The sequence below is a fragment of the Rhineura floridana genome, chromosome 3, assembly GCF_030035675.1.
Source record: "Rhineura floridana isolate rRhiFlo1 chromosome 3, rRhiFlo1.hap2, whole genome shotgun sequence".
NCBI lineage: Eukaryota > Metazoa > Chordata > Lepidosauria > Squamata > Rhineuridae > Rhineura > Rhineura floridana.
Genome location: NC_084482.1, coordinates 191,728,881 through 191,749,673, shown reverse-complemented (window position 1 = coordinate 191,749,673; position 20,793 = coordinate 191,728,881). Strand labels below are relative to the sequence as shown.

The 20,793-nt window shown below is 41.4% G+C and overlaps 1 protein-coding gene and 2 non-coding genes across 3 annotated transcripts; all 3 read right to left on the bottom strand.

Moving 5' to 3' along the window:
• Positions 1-11,086: 11,086 nt before the first annotated feature.
• TRNAE-CUC (transfer RNA glutamic acid (anticodon CUC)) lies at positions 11,087-11,158 on the bottom strand. Its single transcript has one exon. It is a non-coding gene; the product is annotated as a tRNA-Glu (tRNA).
• Positions 11,159-11,674: 516 nt separating this feature from the next.
• On the bottom strand, positions 11,675-11,784 carry TRNAL-CAA (transfer RNA leucine (anticodon CAA)). Its single transcript has 2 exons — positions 11,747-11,784; positions 11,675-11,720 (listed from the first exon to the last, which is right to left on the bottom strand). It is a non-coding gene; the product is annotated as a tRNA-Leu (tRNA).
• Positions 11,785-15,892: 4,108 nt separating this feature from the next.
• On the bottom strand, positions 15,893-16,774 carry LOC133380878 (histone H2B.v3-like). The gene has a single exon (XM_061619042.1). It carries the CDS (start codon positions 16,621-16,623, stop codon positions 16,162-16,164), a length of 462 nt encoding a protein of 153 aa, XP_061475026.1. The 5' UTR covers positions 16,624-16,774; the 3' UTR covers positions 15,893-16,161.
• Between the last annotated feature and the right edge of the window lie 4,019 nt (positions 16,775-20,793).

Genomic DNA, 20,793 nt, shown 5'->3' with positions numbered 1-20,793 from the left:
CAGGAAGGCGTGTACAATTGCAAAGTGCTTTGTACAAAAGCCCTCTAGGGAAAAACAACCCATGGGCAGTTCAAAGACTATGTGGCTGTGCACACACCCTTAAGACTGCAGTCCAAACCCCTGGCCGGTGGCAATGGGACTTGATGGAATGGCATAGCTGATTGCACTGACCAGGGCAGAAGGTGGGAGGAGAGGGAAAAAGGCCCCTTCACTGCACCGGCTCACAGGTTGTCACAGTGAAGAGGACCGTTGCAGGTACATGAAGGCAGCAGTTCCGGCTCAGGATCTAGCAGATCCTGTGCCAGCCTAGCTGCTCTCCACTTCCAAAAGCACCATTATGGCGGTTTCCACTAGCTACCACTGCTACTGAAGGCCAACATAGGTGGGCAGGGCTAGGTAGAGGGACACATCTGCCTCATACATCATCACCCACTCCAGCACAGTGGATCTGGGGTTTGGATTGTTCTGTTAATAATTTCTAAATTTGCATCTATGCATATAAAATGAGAAATGAAAATTTTGTGCAAATCTGTATTCCCCTTTTGTCCTTTCAGTTTGGTGAGTCACTTTCTTTTTGGTGGCCACCCTAACCCCATGCTATGCTCTAGCCTAGACATTCAATAGAAGGAGATTCTTCTCAGATCTACAGTTGGCCACTGGTTGGAACAAAGCCTCAAATGACATCATAAAGATCTGATTATTGCATATTCCTAGAAATTCCAGTGTAACCAGGCAACATAAGAGGATCCAGCGTGATACAGGGACGTTGGAAAGTTAATCTTACCTCCTAAATGTGGCCAGTTTTATAACCACCAAAATTTTTGAATCTTCTTGGATTTTTGCTAAATTCTCTGAGTAGTCAGTGCCATTTTTTATTTTGTATAGTACCTACTATTAGCTTAGTGTTAGCTGGAATCTGAAAATCCAATGGTAGCTAATACTGGCTTTATCTAAATTTTCCCTAATTTTTGTAAGGGCAAAAGGGAAAGGGTTGCAGCAGGTTTTTACATAACAGATCTGCACATCTTTGGGGAGCAATAAATTTTCAAGGCACAGCTTGAACCTAATTTATTCCATTCTTGCTTAATATGATGACACTGATGCCTTTGTTAATTTCAGTATTTTATATAACTTGGTTTGAAGTCACTAACCAGCAAGACACAATCCCCCAGATTAAAAACAACACATGCACTTCAGTAAGGCTGCTACAAATCCTGATTTATTGGAAGAACCAGATAATATACGGTGTTTCTTTCAGAAACCAGCTGACAAACAATTCTTTCATGTATTTTTCATTATGGCGTTTTTGCTTGCTGAACCTCTGCTGATTTTAGTCCAATATTAGCTTCCTTTGCACTACAATGGTCTTTCAATATATCCCATAAATTGCACAATTGTTTTAGCAATGAAGATTGTTGGAGGTGAAGCTGGTGTCTTAGAAAGTGGTAGATTACAGGATTTCTTGGGCATATTAAGGCAGCAAAGTATTTTAAAGTCTCTTGAGTCTAAGGATCTTTCTCACAGGTCAATGCTTGGTCCTCTCCCTTCTTGTCCCTGTTAGAGAAGGCGAGGGATGTTTCTCTAAGCACATTCACCTCTGACGGGCTCGGCTGTGTGTTTGGTCAACTCTCTTGCCATGGCCTCCTTCAAGGCAGCTTGGACATCAGTGCAGCTGATGGTGGCAGGCTGGCTCTTCTGGCTCAAGGTTTCTACCTCAGTGGCCACGTGGTTGTACACATCCGTCAACAAGGTTTTAACCAAGCCCTTGGTTTTGACCTCAATGTATGCCTTTAGCACCTGTCGCACCATCTTGGATGCAAACAGTTTAGGAGAACAGATTCTCACCACCTTGCTGCTGACAGTATTAGTGGCATGGGGCTTCTTGACCCCATGCTCAAGACAAGATGGGAGCCTCCTCTGTTTTCGAGCCTGGAGTTTCTTTCGTCTGATCTGCTGATATTTCTTCTGGAGCTTCTTTCTCTTCACAGCCCCGGCCTTCCTTTTCATTTGCTGTTTTGCAGCCATTCTTCTTTTCTGTTCTGTTTGCTTTGAGCCCCTGCCTTCAAATGTCACCACACCTTTGCTAGCATGGTCAGTTATAGACAATAGTATGCAAATGAAGGAGCTACATGGAGGGTGCTGATTGGGTCTCCCTGCCTTCACTGCAGCTAAGAAACCATTGTTACACTGAATGTGACTATGACCTACTCTTTGCTATGACCTACTCTTTGCCACAATCAGGTTTTGAGGTCTGACAGTACCATAGCCCATTGGCTTCTTGCAGACTATGATTGTATCTTGCCCTTCTAATGTTGCAATATCCATCAATCCTGACTAATTTTTTAAAAATAAATATGCATAAGAACATAAGAAGAGCCTGCTGGATCAGGCCAGTGGCCCATCTAGTCCAGCATCCTGTTCTCACAGTGGCCAACCAGGTGCCTGGGGGAAGCCCGCAAGCAGGACCCGAGTGCAAGAACACTCTCTCCTTCTGAGGCTTCCGGCAACTGGTTTTCAGAAGCATGCTGCCTCTGACTAGGGTGGCAGAGCACGGCCATCATGGCTAGTAGTCATTGATAGCCCTGTCCTCCATGAATTTGTCTAATCTTCTTTTAAAGCCATCCAAGCTGGTGGCCATTACTGTGTCTTGTGGGAGCAAATTCCATAGTTTAACTATGCACTGAGTAAAGAAGTACTTCCTTTTGTCTGTTCTGAATCTTCCAACATTCAGCTTCTTTGAATGCCCACGAGTTCTAGTATTATGAGAGAGGGAGAAAAACTTTTCTCTATCCACTTTCTCAATGCCATGCATAAATTTATACACTTCTATCATGTCTCCTCTGACGCACCTTTTCTCTAAACTAAAAAGCCTCAAATGCTGCAACCTTTCCTTGTAAGGGAGTCGCTCCATCCCCTTGATCATTCTGGTTGCCCTCTTCTGAACCTTTTCCAACTCTATAATATCCTTTTTGAGATGCATACCTTCCATCAACTTTAAATTAGGTCATATGCCCAGAATGCGATTTTTCAACATCAAAAAAGGGTTTAAAGTCATGGATGGATGATGGATGGATGGATGCCTTCCTGTCCCCGTAAGGATAGTCTTAGACATCCTTAGCTGATTCTGTTGACAATGGTGTTCTGGACTAACTGGATCTTTGGAAGGGTTGCCATTTTTTTAAGCAATCCCTATTGCTGCGCCTTTAAACCGTTTCTTTATGTTCAGCAACTTGCGTGAGATCATATTTATTCCATGAAAGCTTCCCCTGCTGATTAAGAAAAGTTTTAGAAGGCACATCAGCAAGACCTGGCTGAAAAATGGCCAGCCCTTCTTATTGGTCTGATAAACTGAAGCCCTTCTTTATAATGCAAGGTCCTGAGATGTAGAACTCCATGTGAAATTTGTAGACCTCCCTGGACACTGATGTTTAAGGGCAGTATGAAAATTCATTAATAAATACAATAACTGTTAGAAATTATTGCTCTTTATCTTCATCATCAGTAGTAGTAGCAGAAGTTGTTGTTTTAGACTGCTCTTTGCCCTACAGGCTTCCAGAACGGTATACAAATGACAACATCTAAACAATATTAAATAAAATTAAACATGATTACAGAGTATCTAACCATTAAAGCAGTTTGGCAGCGGCATAAAAATAACCATATCCTCTAAATTCCTGTGTGAAAAAATACATTTTCAGCTGACAGTGAAAAGTCACCAGTGAAGGAGACAACCGTACCTCTGAAGCAGGGGTGGGGAAACTTTTTGAGCCCAAGGGCCACATTCTCTCATGGGCAACCTGCCAGGGGCCATACAGCAGTGGAGGTTGGGGACACAGGGAGAAGTTGGTTGAGCCATGGATATGACTCTTACCTTTGGACAGAAAGCTATGCAGAAAGTCAGCCATGCAAAAGCCATGAAAGATCATCTTACCCCTTATATACCCTGTCGACCGCTGCGCTCTGCAGATATCACCTTATCAGGAGGTCCATTCCACACAATTTAGGAAGCAGACCTTTAGCATAGTGGTATCTACTCTTTGGAATTCCCTCCCCTTAAATATTAGACAGGCGCCATCTCTGTTATCTTTTTGGCGCCTACTGAAGACCTTCTTCTTTCAACAAGACTTTTAAGTGGAAACCTTATCCCAGTCAGCATCTGTGTTGGAACTGTTTTTTAAGATGTTTTTAAAGATGTTTTGTTTTCATATATTTTAAATTTTGTTTTTTAAGATGTTTTAGAGTGTTTTTTGTGCTTTTTGGTTTGCTGCCCTGGGCTCCTGCAGGATAGACTAATAATAATAGGGGATAGGATAATAATAATAGTAATAGTAGTAGTAGTCAGAGGTTTCTTTTAATTTTTTTAATTATTTATTGATTTGAGACAATATACAAAAAGAAGAAACGTATAAAAGTCTTGGGATCCAAATACCTGAAGGACCATGGAGATTAATATGGGGGGAGGGAGTCCCCCCCATGAGTCATAATCTCCAGATGTTGAGCTTCCATAAAATAAAAAGTAAGGAGGGAGTTAGTGTATGACAACCCTAAAGTGTCATCTAGTGTAGTCATGCTGGTGTTTTTGTTTTATTTAGGGAAATGCAGTTGGGGAGGAGGGGGCTGTTTGCAAAGTTGATTGTATCAGCAGTGCAATTAATTACGGGCTGCAGTAGGTGAAGGGAACCATGGAAAGAACGGAGAATTTCAGTGGTTAGTGGACAGCTGTTGTCTAGATGCTAGATCTACCCATAGATGGACAGCAAGTCTATCCTAGCAGAAATATCAGAGGGGTTGACCTGGAATACCATTTTCTTAGAGATCAGGTCAACCACTTCCGGGAAGGGTGACTTCGCTTGTGCCTGCTTTTGGGACGGGCTCCCGCCTCAAAAGAAGCTTATTCAGATATAAATCAGTCAGAACATTTTTTTTTTTGACTGATGAAATTTCTCCCGGGCAGGGAGAAACGTAGAGATCAACCTCAAAGCCTGTTTTTGTTGGGAGGACTGGATTTCATTAATTTATGAGATAAGGTCCAGCCAACAATGCCGGACGGACTTTCTAACAAGCTCTATCTGCTTAAGCGATACGTTTATCTTTTCTTCAAAGAGAGAACGGACTAACAGGCAAGCACCCTTCTTTCTATTATTTTTTTTACTTGGTTTAAATTGTTGCAGTAAAAGGAGATTTGTCAGATTGATCAGCTTTGGACAACTTCTGGGTGAGATATAGCTCTTCTCTGTTATTCACGAAATTAACAGCTTATCTCTGTTTCTGTCGCAAAAAGCTGTCCTGGAAGTGCATTCTAAAGATAATAAACAGAAGAGGGATTTCTATTCCTGATTTCTATTCCGAGGAATATTATATTGTCTGGGACTATTCTCTTTTTGGTCTATTTTATTTTGACGAATCTGCTTCTTCACGACGCCACTAACTGTTTTGATGCTGGGAACTACATTTGTTTTGCATTCTTGAACACAGAGATATAAGGCAGGTTGCTCTGTTTATACTGTGATGTCATCAAGCCTGGAATATTAACCCAATTGTTGCTGAAATAAGAAGTGGTTCTTCTTTATTTTTGTTTTGCTTTGTTTTCGTGGTTTTAAAAATGGCAATCAAGAAAGTGGCTGAGAATCTGGAAGTAATTATGTTTCAGAAAATAATGGATGAGATTGAGATAACGAAACAAACCCTGCGACAGGGTAGTAAGGAGCTGAAAATTGAACTGAGCAAAATGACGCAGGAGCTTAAAGAAATAGGGGATCCTGTGAGAGAGGAGAATGAGATCAGAGATGAGAAAAGAAAAAATAAAGGGAAGATACAAGCCCTGGAGATTGGAACAAATGTGGAATTGGAAAAAGATCTGGAGTTTATGGATTTTAGAAATAAAATCTACTGTTTGGAATTTAACGTTATCTCTGAAGAAATTAATGAAGATATTAGAGATAAAGTTATCAATGGCTTGGATAATCTTCTGGACTGGAATGATGTGATGGAGCTTGATATAGAGAAAATCTATGGAATTAACTGCAGCCATGTGACAATGGAAAAACTCTTAAGAGATGAGCCAGTGCATTTTGTAAAAAAGAAGAACACAGATATGACTTTACAACAGTATTTCAGCAACTTATTCAGAATGGATGGCAAGAAAATATTTGGGATAGAGGAAATTCCCATCAGACTCTTATTATATGACTATGGCTACAACAGCAAGATTATTATGGAATACTGATAATGGAAGATTGGACACTGAAATTACTGGACTTAACAGGACTATTGAAGATGGAAGATGGAACTAATAGGGATAATGGAATAATGGCTATTGAAATTATTGGACCTAACAGATTCTGATGAGATGGATTAATCGAAATGTTTATTTGGACTATGGTTATGACAATAAGATTATTATAATTATTAACGAGATGGATTAATTGACATGTTTATTTGGAGAAAAATTGATAGATATATTTCTTAAAGAATTGAAACCTCTCTTTGACTTTTTGTGGAAAGAATAAAGTAATGTTTATGAGATTTGATGATTAATTAAGATAACTACTGGAGGAAAGTGATTTTATAATATGATTTAAGAGACAGGATTGTTATATATTGTAGACCTATAACTGATTTGATATGTGACCAATGGGAAGTCAACATTTTATTTTATTTTATTTTTGTTTAATCATTTTTGTTTTGTTTTGTTTTTTGTCTTTGAATGTTTTATGATTTTGTTTTCTATGTTTTATGAAAATTTGAATAAAAATTATTGTAAAAAAAAAAAAAAGAGATCAGGTCAACCAAGGCCTTGCCACAACTCAGTCACACAGATCTACCAGAAGTGATCAACTTGCTATTTGATGCTAGTTATGCTTGTTTATTTGGAGCATTTACACCCCCTCACCCACCTGAAAAATTCTTACTCTACCCCAGTCCACCCATGTTTTAAGTCTCCTGCACTGGAAGTACATTATTATTACAAGGCAGAAGGTTTCATCAACAGCAGAATCCCAATTATGGCACAACTTACCTAGTACAGAGTGTTTGGGGCTGGTCGATCTATCTATCTATCTATCTATCTGTCTGTCTGTCTGTCTGTCTGTCAGCAAAAACATTTTATGTACCCAGGCATTTTAATATGTTCAAATTGTAGCCTGTTCTTCAGGATTGTTCTTATTCTGTTTTATTGTGTGAATCTAATACTGCATACTGCCTTGAAATCCAACATGGATGAATGGTGACATATAAATGGTTTAATAAGGGAAAACAATAAAATAAAAATAAATGTATTTATGGAACATCTCTTCTCTAAAAATGTAAATGTACTGCCTTCAAGTTGATTCCTACTTATGGCGACCCTATGAATAGGGTTTTCATGAGGCTGAGGGGCAGTAACTGGCCCAAAGTCACCCAGTGAGCTCCATGGCTATAGTGGGGATTCGAACCCTGGTCTCCCAGGTCATAGTCCAACACATTAACCACTACATTGATACAGGAGGAGACAGAATCCTTATGGGATATCCAAACTTCCCACGGGTCTGGTAGGCCTTGCCTGTCTTCACAGTGATGATTCAGGAAATGGCTAGACCTACCTAGAGCCTTCTGCTGCACATGATGTGGCCTGCAGCACTGTACCATTCCCTGTCACATGTTTCATGGGCCTGATTAGAACACGAGCCCTGCTGGCTTAGGCCAAAAGCCCATCCAGACCAACATCCTGTTCTCACAGAGGCTCACCAGATGCCTGCAGGAAGCCCACAAGCATGGTGCCATACTAGGGTTGCCAGGTTCGATCCTTGAGACTGAAAAACCACAAGGTGGAATTCTCCCTCCCCCCTGCAGAACTTTTAAAGATACAAAAGACCTCTTGGAGGCTTGGCCTGGCGACCAAGAGGTCTTTTGTATCTTTAAAAGTTGTGCAAGGGGAAGGGAGAATTCCACGTTGTGGTTTTTCCTATTACAGTGTTGCCAGAACACCTGCACTTGGCTGACTTTTCTCCTAAAGATACAGGATCAGTCTCAGGGGTTGAACCTGGCAACCGTATCCATACACATGTGTGACACCAATACTGAAAAGCCATGGCCCTAATAAGCCTTTACCTCACTTCTGGAAAGTGGGGTACTGAGATCTAAGCCTCCAACAAATACCTTACCTACTGGGGAGGTTCCTATGGAGCATGTAGCCCTTCAGATACCTCAGCCCCAGATGTTTAGGACTGTAATACGCATCCAGCTCCAGATCTGAGGGGGCCCTGAGCAAAGCACCCTCTAATGGGCCCTGTCCTATGTGGGTGGGCCCTAACAGTCATACCTGGAAGTGGCAGCGCAGGCCGCAGTTCAGTTCCAAGTAGTGCCGGGTGGCTGGAGCCACTGTTTACATTTTCCACAGTGCCCTCAGAGAGGCGGCATAATGGAAAATTAGATTTAGCTGCCAGGAGATTCTCAGACTGCCATGCCAGAGTTGTCCCCACCCCCCAGAACCAAGGAAAGGTGTCAGTAGTAGCAGCTGCCATGATGCTGTGTGCCCCCCACCCCACTCCAGCATCTTCCCAAGAATGCCATGTGTAGGCTAGGCTTCCCCAGCCTGATATCCTCCTGGAGTACAACTTCTATCATTCCTGACCATTGGCCATGCTGACTGGGCTTTATGGGAGTTGTGGTTGCAAACATCAGGAGGGCACCACACTGGTATATATAAAAAACAGCACTGAGAATTTTGTCTGGAAACAAAGCTAATGAAGTTTTTCAAGTACTGGCAAAATGTGCTCTCTCCTACTTGTTTCAATTTTCAGCCTTTCAGCTGCATTCTGAAGCAGCTGAGGTTTCCAGTCTTCATCGCAGCATTAATAATTTTCTTGCAAAGGGGAAAAAATCACCTAAAATGGGTGTAGGCGACCACTGCACAAGCTGTTATCAAAATGTACTAGGCCTTTTTGCCATTTTTTAAAAGCTGGAAAGCTGCCCAATGTTTATTTTTAGAGCTCATTCTTTCAAAAGCTATGCAGGGTCACTCTCTGGAGGATATTAGTAGCTGAACCTGGAAACTGGGAAACCATATTTTCAGGGGGGGGGCATTCAATATCAAGTCTAGAATGTTATAGTATTGCACTTGAGTCGCAAGCTGTCTGACATGAGGTGGGTATTGATTCATTGCCAAAAAAGAAAAAATGAGTTGGAGAACGGACAAGAAGGAGGGAATGTGTGGAAATAACATTTATGTGTACTTAGATTTTATTTTAGTCAGGGACAGAGAGACTGAGACTGCAGGAACATTCTCAATATTTTGAACCCTTTACCCTGACATGGAAGAGACTGAAGATCTGATTGACTAGATACGCCGGGTGGAAACTTTCCCCTCAAATTATCAAATTCAAAATGTTCCAAAATTTATTTAATCCTGACAAGTGCTAGTTAAGAACACAAGAAGAACCCTGCTGGATCAGGCCAGTGTCCCATCTAGTTCAGCATCCTGTTCTCACAGTGGCCAACCAGATGCCCCCATGGGGAGCCCATAAGCAACACCTGAGTGAAAGAGCACTCTCAACTGTGGTTTCCAGCAACTGGTATTCAGAAGCATACTGCCTCCGATTATGCAGGCAAAGCATACTCATCATGGGTAGTAGCCATTAATAGCTGTATCCTCCATGAATTTGTCAAATCCTTTTTTAAAGGTGGTGACCATCGTTGCCTCCTGTGGGAGCAGCTTTCATAGCTCAACTAAGCATTGCATAAAGAAGTACTTTCTTTTGTCTGTCCCAGATCGTTTAGCATTCATCTTCATTGGGTGACCATGAGTTCTAGCATTATGAGAGAGGGAGAAAAGCTTTTCTCTGTTCACTTTCTCCACACTCTTAGGGCTTTCCCCCAAAGAATCCTGGGAACTGTAGTTTGTTAAGGCTGTTGAGAGTTAGCGGGAGACCCTTCACAGAGCTGCAATTTTCAGCACCCTTAAGCTAAAATGATGAAACCAAGGTTATCATACTTTGGACACATCATGAGAAGACATGATTAATCAGAAAAGACAATAATGCTGGGAAAAACAGAAGGGAGTAGAAGAAGAGGAAGGCCAAACAAGAGATGGATTGATTCCATAAAGGAAGCCATAGACCTGAACTTACAAGATCTGAACAGGGTGGTTCATGACAGATGCTATTGAAGGTCGCTGATTCATAGGTTGTAGTCGACTTGAAGGCACATAAGAACAACAAATGTATAGCCTGGATCAAATGTACATTATAAAGGGTAGTGAAAATGCACACTAGGAGAAGGCAAACTGGATAGTGCACTGCAGTAGTGCACTGCAGGATGAAGAATTTGGATGATAGGAGAAAATAGGTAATGCAGAATACTACCTTTTGAATAAATAAATAATCAGCAAGTTTATAATTTCATACAAAATTATATTGAAATGTTTGTTTGTTTATTTAGCTTGCATTTCCTCCCAAAGGAGCTCAGGCCAGCAAACACACAAAAAGTTAACTTAATACTATTAAAAATAAAATAAAGACATATTATTACATAAAGTATAATATTATTATATAAAAATATAAAGACACATTTTAAACCTTTAAACACAATGATAAACATCTGAAAACAATTTAAAACATCTAAAACAATCACATACCCTCAGTCACATTTCAGAGATTTACACTCTAGTCTAGTACAATTCGTTCCTTACCAATCTCTCAATACCGCCTAGTTTAAAATACATTTCTTCTGTAGACCGAGATTACAGTCACGTTTCTGGAATGCTTTTTGTTCCATCTTGTTTGGTTTTCTGCAGCTGTTTTATTTTTAAAGGAAGATTTGTCCGGTGGCTTTTAAAACAATATTTAAATATCAAACGAACCAACACTAACATAACGTAAAATAAGTTCGATTTCTTATATCTGCGTTTCCCTCTATACATTAAATGTTAATTATTCAGATTCTTTTTGTTTACTAATTTTCTTTCTGAAGTTGAAATGCAGCGTTAGAATGCACAGCTACTGGAATCAAAGCGGGAGCCGTTATAAGTATCTTAAAATAGTTTATTTTGAGGAAAGTGCAGAGGTTGTTTTGACAAACGAAAAGTTTGCAAAAAAAAAAAAAAAAAGTGTTCCCTGACCGGGAATCGAACCCGGGCCGCGGCGGTGAGAGCGCCGAATCCTAACCACTAGACCACCAGGGAACTTACAAAAATTTCCTTCTGTTGGCTTACATATAGTCTATACTAATATTAATTTCTCCAACGGCGAATATACAGTACCTTGCCGATAAATTAATTTTCAGGAAGCCGTAAAATTAAACTCGCTACACATTATGTTAAGAATCAGTAGACGAAAACTTATTTTTATCCGTTGTTTCAAGGCGACAGAAAGAAAAACTAAGTTACCTTTCGTTTGAAAGCCAAAGCGTGTGAAAACAACTGATGAATTGCAATCCTAAGATTTAGGGTTATAAAAAAAACCAACAAGCCATCCTTCACTTTGCACCTCTGCTTCACTCTCTACTCCACAAAATACACTCAAGAGTAGTAAAAGGAACTTGAAAGTGAATGAAAGGAACATGAAACCTATCGTGAGCATAAACACGAAAAAAGGGGCTTTTTCCTGGAATTTTATTTTTAAGCTTTTTGGTGTGTAAAGTAAACTTTATCTATATATTTATAGGAAATACATCATGAAAAGTTAAATAAAAATATATGTGTCAGAAGTGGGATTTGAACCCACGCCTCCATTCGGAGACCAGAACACCCAGAAACCTGGAAGGTATGAGCCTTGAGTCTGGCGCCTTAGACCACTCGGCCATCCTGACACTGACAAAAACACAAGTCGAACAAAGGACTCTAATACTTGTAGCTTGTTGTTCTAGGTCGACAATAATTATGTACTGTATTACTTTCTTCTGAAAAAAAGAGGGGATAGTAAAACGTCCGAATCCCTTGAGGACACCTTCCTCCTGCGAAAAAATAACGGCCATAAATCTGAACGCTAAATTACACACCGCTTCGAATAATCATGTGCCCACCGAAATTAAAACTTGAAATCGGATGTCTGCTTGAGATGTATGTCTCACTTCTCCAGAACTGCCATAAAAGTCTAGAATTGGTTTCCTTTTGGCGGTAATTTATTTTTGCTCTTTCCTAGTGCACTGAGATGTTCATGCATTTGTTGTAATGTAGGAATAGCACTCACTGCAATTAAATCTCTTTGCTGTGTTGTAATTTCATCTATTTTAAATGCATATGAACTTGCAAAATAAAGAAAAAGAATTAAAACAAAAAGGATCTATCTGCCAAGATCACCGACCGCGTCCAATCTTTTTAATATTGTTTTGTTTTCTTTCCACCCAACTCATCTCTGTACCAGCGGCCAGCTCCTCGTGACGTGGTAGGACCAAAATGTATACTACCGTATTAATAAACAAAACCAGGGTGGTTCATGACAGATGCTCTTGGACGTCACTGATTCATAAGGTCGCCATAAGTCATAATCGACTTGAAGCCACATAACAACAACAATAAACAAAACAAAAAAAGGAGGGGGGGAATACCCGGGCACCAGTTCCTACGACGTATAAGGCTGTTGGACTCTGATTGGGTACTTACACAGCAGTAGCTCATTTCTAGCCAATCACAGCCGCTTTCTGCTAAGGTTAGGTCAGGGTGTAACTCAACGAATTTGTTCTTCTAGTTCCAGAATGTATAACGTGACGTTTTCTTCAAATTAATTTAGTGCAAGCAAACATACTAATCCAATGACTGTAAATTCGTGATCAAAGGGAAAACTAAGTCACTCCCTGATTGGCTTATCCGTTGTCTTAGATATATTTATCCGATTTACTTCTGCAAACGAGGGAGAGAATGTCCCGTTTTACAGGAAGGGGAGAGGGCTTTGCATCTCAGGTTAGAAACCCGCTCACTGTTCTACCTGTCCCAGCGCGTCTCCACCTCTCTTCTGAAAATGGGGCACACATCTTATGCCTGTGCAATGGGACTTCACTGCGTACACATTTTTAAAGCACATTATTTCCCCCCCAGATATTGGGAACTGTAATTTACCGCTCACAGAGCTACAATTCTCAGCCCCTTTCATAAACTACCGTTCCTAGGATTCTTCAGGGAAAGAATGTATTTTAAATATATGGTGTCTGCTACAGAGTGTTGGGGGGAAACCCAGAACAGATGGTGGGGGGAGAAGGAAGTCCCATTGTGCGGACAGAACTCCTTGTGCCAACAGGATGACTTCTCTGGATAGAACCCCTAGCTTCCCCCCTACTACTCTGGGGATGTTTTTGTCAGTGTTGCGCACAGAGATCATAATGTCATTGGCTTTGTGAGCCATTCAACATATTCTGCGCCAAACCATAGTCATTTAGAAAAGAGCTTCACTTCTCATGACTTCTCACACAGCACACAACTGTCTTCCTTGCATCTTGCGCTGTTTTCTCCTACCAAATCTGCATTGGTGTTCAAATTACTCTTCAGCTCATGACTCCCACTTGTTCTTCCTCATCCTTCGCCACTCAAGACAGGAAACATTTTCTTTACTTTGCTAGCCAATTTCCTTTGCCTCCCAAACCTGCCACCTTTCTTTGCTATTACATAGGCTATAGGCCTTGAGTTAGCAGTTGGTTGACCAGAACAAAATCCCAGGTGAAACTGTGCCAAAAAAGCCTCCTGATTCCCTCCCCCCGCAACAATTCTCATCAATTTATGAGAAAAGAAATTGCATCTGGAATCATTAAAGTAGAAAGGGCCCAGGTGTTTTGCTGTGTTTGCTTTCCTGCCAAGGTGGCCAAGGGGCGTTTGTGACTGTCCTTTAGCTTTCCTGATACCTGCATTTCCTGAAAACCCCACGATGTCCTCAGCTGGGCTTTCCTGTATAATATGGGAAGGTTGGGAGGCTGCTTGCTGTGCTCCTGGGATCAGTGTAGTTGCTGATTTTGTTTTTAAGTGAAATAAATCAGTGCAGATAAAAGGAAGGGCATCCCTTGAAAACAAAATCAGCAACTGCACTGATCTCAGGTTCACAGTAGCTTCCCATGCTTCAAGTAAAAGCTCAGGGGAAGAGGTCAGGAAGAAATTTCTTCAATGGGCTTTTTCAGATCAGTGGCTAATAGTCATGATAATGGGTATGTTCTATCTCCACTGCTGGAGCGAATATGCACTTGTATACCAGTTGCTGGAAATCACAAGAGGGCAGAGTGGCTGATGTACTCAGATCTTCCTTGCGGGCTTTCCATAGGCACCTGTGAGAACAGGATGCTGGACTAGATACACCATTGGCCTGATGGAGATGAGCTCTTCTTACGAAATTCAGACAGCTGCAGAAGATGCAGAGAACTGGAGAAATGGGAACTGAAGACTGGAAAGAAAAACACACACATCATTCATGGCCGCCTCATAACAGTAACGTAAAGTCAACCCCACAGCCCACACTGATCAAGGTTTTAGAGGAATTCTTAAGTGCCCTCAGAAAAAGGCAGAAAAATTGAACCTCTTTCACAGGGAAGAAAACTTCCAAGAAGACAGGTTACTGCACATTATTAGTCCCATGTAATCATGTCACATGTGAATAATCCTATCCCACAGAGGAATCTAAAGGGTATCTAAGTGGCAAGGCAATTTAGACAGAGTGATCTATGGCAGGGATGGAAAAGCTGTGGCCATCCAGATATTGTTGGACTTCAACTCCTATGAGCCTCAACAAGAATGGTGCGGGATGATGGGAGTTGTAGTCCAGTGACATTTAGAGAGCCACACTTTTCCCACTAGGCTAGGGGGTTATTTCTTGCCTCCTAAATTTGTTCTCAGCTAAAATGTATCCGAGTTCGCAAGATCTTGTGTTTCTCCTAGCCCTGTATGGAATCATAGAATTACAGCAGAGTTGGAAGGGGCCTATAAGATCATTGAGTCCAACCCCCTACTCAATGCAGGAATCCAAGTTAATCCTAGCTCCTGTTTTGTGGAATAGCATTGCTGTTGAGATACGACAGATGCCCACTACCTGCACTTTCTGGAAAAAAATTAAAGGCATTTTTGTTTCAATAAGCTTTTCCAGTTAGATGAAAAGATCTCTGCCTTAGGTGTTTATTTTGCATTGGGGTATGGAACAGGGCTTTCATGACAACTTCCTAAGACAAGCTTGTCAATTAACCTGTAACATTAGCTTTAGGTCACTTCAAGATGACAAGCTTATTGAGCATTCATCATAATTTGTTAAGAGGGCAGGTTAGCAACGTTTCATCAAGCAATTGTTATCTAACACTTTCCAAGGCATTTTCACATCACTTTCCTTATTGGAAAAAGTGATTTTGTTAGTTTTGCACAACAAATCCAAGAGAGGCAAATCCACTCTTGTGCAGCTGAATTTGCTGGAATGGGACTGAATTCCACCCCAAAATAGTGAAAGTCTGGAAGCATCAGACACTTGAATGTAACTTTATACCTTTTTTTTCTCTCTGTTATGCGATTATGGTTTTTGGGTTGCTAAATATGCAATTTTATAGTTTTAACAACCCTTTAAACCTTTTCTAAGTGCAAAAGCAAAAGGGGTGCATCAGAGTTCCTACTCCTCCACTGTCATTTATTTTGTAATTTTTAATATTTATTCATTTATTTTAAGTATCAGAGTTACATCACAACATTTTGCATTGGTTCCTACTTAATGTAATGTCATTGGTGCCTCTGTAAATGAACATTTTATATGTTTAGTTTTATAATCAGTGAACAACCCAACCACAAATCCCCAGCTCCACAAATTTGTGGAAAAAATAGACACACATATGCACTTCAGTGAATAAAGCTGCTAAAATCCTGATTTATTCAAAGATCAAGGTAATACATATGGTATTTCTTTTCGTTTTGGAAACCACCTCACAAACAATTCTTTCAAATATATATATATATATCATGGCTGTTCTCTCCACTCTGCCTTTCCGATTCTTGTTTACATCAATGGGAAATCTCATTCACATATAGAGTCTAATAATCCCTTCTGTCTCTTACAATTGTTTGAGTGAAGATTGTTGGAGGTGAAACTGGCAACTTAGAAAGTGGTAAATGGCAGGATTCCTTGGACTTAAGGCAGCAAAATATTTTAAAGTCTCTCGGGTATTACTAGGATCTTCTCAGGGCAATCTTTGGTCCTCTCCCTTCTTGACCTGTTGGAGACGGGGAGGGGTGTTTCTCTAAGCGCACTCAGTGGTGCTGGGGGTGGACTGTTCGGCCGTGTGCTTGGCCAACTCCTTTTCCATGGCCTCCTTCAAGGCAGCTTGGACATCAGTGCAGCTGATGATGGACTGCTCATCCCTTTGGCTCAAGGTCTCCACCTGGGTCGCCACGTGGTCATATAAGTCCGTCAACAAGGTCTTCATCAGGCCCCTGGCCTTGGCCTCCATACGCACCTTGGGCATCTGTCGCAGTATTTTGGAGGCAAAGAGCCTCGGGGAACAGATCTTTGACTGCTGCTCACTGCTCCCTGCCTTAGCGGCAGATGTCCGCTTGGCTTGACGCTTAAGACGAGGCTGGTGCTTCTTCTGTTTTCGAGGTTGGAGCTTCTTCTGCTTCTGTCTAGCTTGTTGGTGCTTCTTCTGGGCCTTCTTTCTCTTCATATCCCTGGCTTTCTTTTTGCCTTGCTGTTTAGCAGCCATTGTTCTTCCCTCCTTAAGCTCCTGCCTTCAAATGTCACCAGGCTTTTGTCGGCATGGCCAGTTATAGACAATAGCATGCAAATGAAGATGCTATGTGGAGAGTGCTGATTGGGTGACTCTGGCTCCACAGCAGCCAAGGACCATTGTTACACTGAATGTGACTATGACCTATTCCTTGCTATAATATATTTATGAAATCTGATTGGCTCATTTGCTTCTGGCAGATGCCTTTCTAATATGAATCAACCTTCAACAGCCACTACCATTATCCCTGGCACATTTGGGGAGAAAAAAATGTGTTCCACCAACTTACAACCTGGCTATCACGTCCATAAGCATGCTTCAACGCCAAAGCAGGGTCTGAAGTAATTATTGTGAAAACCTGAGAATCGTTTCTGTGCAATATTGTTTAGGCCAGTGGTTCTTAAGCTTGGGTGCACGCACCCCCGGTGCTACGAGACACTTTTTCTAGGGGTGCAAGGTGTTGTTCAAGATATTTTGGAAAACTGTCGTTTATCTTAGCTAAGTTAGGCTAAAACACACATTAAAATAAAATTAAAATAAAAAAAATGAACAGTATTTTTTTCAGGGGGTACGAGAGCATATTTTGGAAATCCAAGGGGTGCTGGCAGTAGAAAAGGTTAAGAACCACTCATTTAGGCACTGGTTCAGTTTAAGTATCAGAAAACAGACTGATTTTGTCCGTAGGAAAAACCTGCAGATTTCAAAACAGGGATGGGGAACCTGTGGCCTTGCAGATGTTGTTGGACTCCCATTATCCCTGTCCATGCTGGCTGGGGTTGATGGGGCTTGGGTCCAGCAACATCTTGAAGGCCATAGATTTCATACCTGCAGTGGCTTCCCCACAAGGGGGAAACAGTTTTCGATAAAAAGGAATCACTTTGTGTCCCCTAGTGTTTTGTTTGCAATTGGTCTGAAAACTGCAGACATGTGAGAGATAATCCTAGGTAAGAAAGCTGCTAACATACAGACAAATATATCCAGGTTTTTTTTGTGCTAGACATCTTTAAATTTAATTTTGGGATGAGAAAAAACTAAAAGGGGGTCGCTTTCTGGATAAAAATAATTTTCTCTAATTATAAGCCAGACCTATTAGTCATAAAAGAACTCTTCCTGTACCCACTTCACCACTGTGGTGTTTGATTTCTCTTTCCCCACCTTGGTTATATTCCTTACATATTAAGCTTAGCGACATTATTTTGTCTTTAATAAGCACTTGTCTGCAGCATTTTTGAGGTCTAGATTGCTGAGGTGCCACAAAGTGCTTCAGGGATTCATCTTTTACTGAAGCTACCTCATACAGATCCTGCTTGCCTCTGACAAGCTCCATATCCTTACAAGGCACCTGGTAGCATACGGGCAACAAATGTAACTCCTTCAAGACCAATATTATAAGGTCGCAATATGCTGTCCCAGTCAATAACCAAGTAGCTGCACTTTGCACTAGCTGCAGTTTCCGAACAATTTCAAGGGCAACCCCACTTAGAGCACATTACAGCAGTGTATCTGGAAGGTTACCAGGCAGCACATGGGTCACTGCGACAAGGCTATCCCTGTCCAGAAACAGCCACAGCTGGAAAATCAGCAAAAAGCTGGTGAAAGGTGCTCCTTGCCACTGGGCCTACTTGTGCCTCCAGTGACAACAATGAATTCAGGACGATCCCCAGACCCTGAAAGAGCTATGAACTAGCTCTTTCAAGGGGAGTGCAACCCCATCCAGAACAGGCCTTCTATTTACCTAATTACCAGATCTGGGGACTGCCCATCCACATGGCCTCCATCTTGTCAGGATTTCATTCTCAGTTTATTGGCCATCATCCAGTTCACCACTGTGCCCAGACACTACTCTAGCACTTTTATTATTATTATTATTATTATTATTATTATTATTATTATTATTATTATTATTATTATTATTATTATTATTATTATTATTATTATTTATACCCTGCCCTTTTCCAAACTGGAACTCAAGGCAGCTTCCAGATAAAAATAAGTACATATCATTAAGAACATATAAAACATATAAACATATAAAATCAGCATTAAAACAGGATTAAACTATTAAGATGTTAAAACCAATTAGATATACACTTAAAATACTGCAACCCAGTTTAGGAGCATACAAGTAAAACAATAACATACAGCATCCTCTTCAGTCACTATCCTTAAAGCCTTCAGTTCCAAAGGCCTGCCGGAAGAAAAAAGTCTTTAGCTGTCGGCGGAAGGACTGCCTAGAGGAGGCCATTCTTGCCTCCCTAGGGAGGGAGTTCCAGAGCCTAGGAGCAGCCACCGAAAAGGCCCTATCTCATGTCCCCACCAGTCGCACTTGTGAAGGTGTTGGGATCGTGAGAAGGGTCTCTCATGAAGATCTCAGGGCCCCGGCAGGTTCATATAGGGAGATACGGCCTGACAAATAGCCTGGATCTAAGCCGTATAGGGTTTTATAGGTCATAACGAATGAATGAATGAATCTTTATTTTTACCCCGCCCTTTTTCCAAAACTGGAACTCAGGGCGGCTTACAAATAAAAACTACACATAGGTAAAAAAACATACAAAAATATACAATTAAAATAGAATTAAACTACTCGCGACATTAAAACCATGAAACATACACTTAAGATACTAAGACTATTTAAAACATTAAGAATAGGACCATAACCAGCACTTTGAATTGTGTCTGGAAACAGAATGGGAGCCAGTGGAGCTGTTGCAGCAGGGGAGTTGTATGGTCCCTGTAACCAGCCCCAGTTAACATTCTGGCTGCAGCTCGTTGCACCAACTGCAGTTTCCAAACAGTCTTCAAAGGCAGCCCCACGTACAACGCGTTACAGTAGTCTAAGCGGGATGTAACTAAGGCATGTGTCACTGTAGCCAGATCAGACGACTCCAGGAATGGGCGCAGTTGGTACACTAGTCTTCACTGTGCAAAAGCATTCCTGGCCACCGCAGAAACCGGGGCCTCCAGGTTTAAGGCTGAGTCCAGGAGCACACCCAAACTTACATAGCCTCAGCTGATTGTACAGGAGAAATAAAGTGAGAGTAACTCATTTAAACGCAGTGAGGCATACTTCTCAGTAGACCAGCATAAGATTGGGAATTCTGAAGCAGCCACGGTAAAAATTGAGTCTTTTCCCCAGATTAATAAATCTAGAACATTTTTTCCTTTGACTCTGCCTACTGCCAGCATGAAGGAATTATTCTTCCAAGGAAATGCAGCCACTGACTAGAAAAAAAACTTGCTCGCCTCTCATTTAGGACACAATCCAACTTGCATTTACGCTGGGCTGAGGGGAGTTGGATGTGGTGGATTGCCAGATGGGCTCAGCCGGTGAAAGTTCCTCAGCCTGGCTCATACGAGACCAGCACAAGCGAAGCTGGCATAAGGCCCAAAAAAGAGGCATGTTGGTGGCATGTTAGGAGAGAGGCCGAAGTGAGGGGATTTAGGCCACATCGAACTCATGTTGAGAGCGCTCCTGCAGGTCCCAATCCAGGGAAAAGTTACTCTGGGAAAAAGGTCAGTCTGGGAAAATAATTGCAATTAAAATCAATGGAGAGGCCTTACTCCCCAGTAGGAGTATTTGGGAGAGGAGGTTTTTACTTTCTGGTCCCTGTGCACAGCTCCTAGCTGAGCCGGCGTTTTAGGTAACCCAGGGGCTCCTGAATGGCAATTGGATGTGGCGGGACTTTATGCTGTCTTCTCTTGTTCCAGCACAATTTATTCTGGCTTCCCCTGAGTTGGATTGCGCATGAGACTGTGTATTTCTAAGTCTTAGCAACCTATTAATTTTATTCAGGCCTAGCTTTATCTTTAGCACACAGTCTACCAGCACAAAAGTGTCAACAGATTTAGAAACACTGACATTCCACGTAACTGTAAGCACAACAATATGTATGTTTCCTCAGAAGTAAGTTATAGTAAGTGTGTCCAGGAGTGTAGTCTCTATTTTTTTTTACATTTTACAAACTATGTGACTCAAAAAGATCCATGAAAAGTAAGCCCTTGAAAACACTAGTCTCCAGAGCAAAGCGTTTCCATTAGCCCCACCTGGAGGGGGAACAGGTTGATCTGCCAATCAGTTGCAAAATCTCTTTGAACCCGAATAAAAAAACAAACCTCAAGCTGCTGCCACCAGGCTTTATAGCA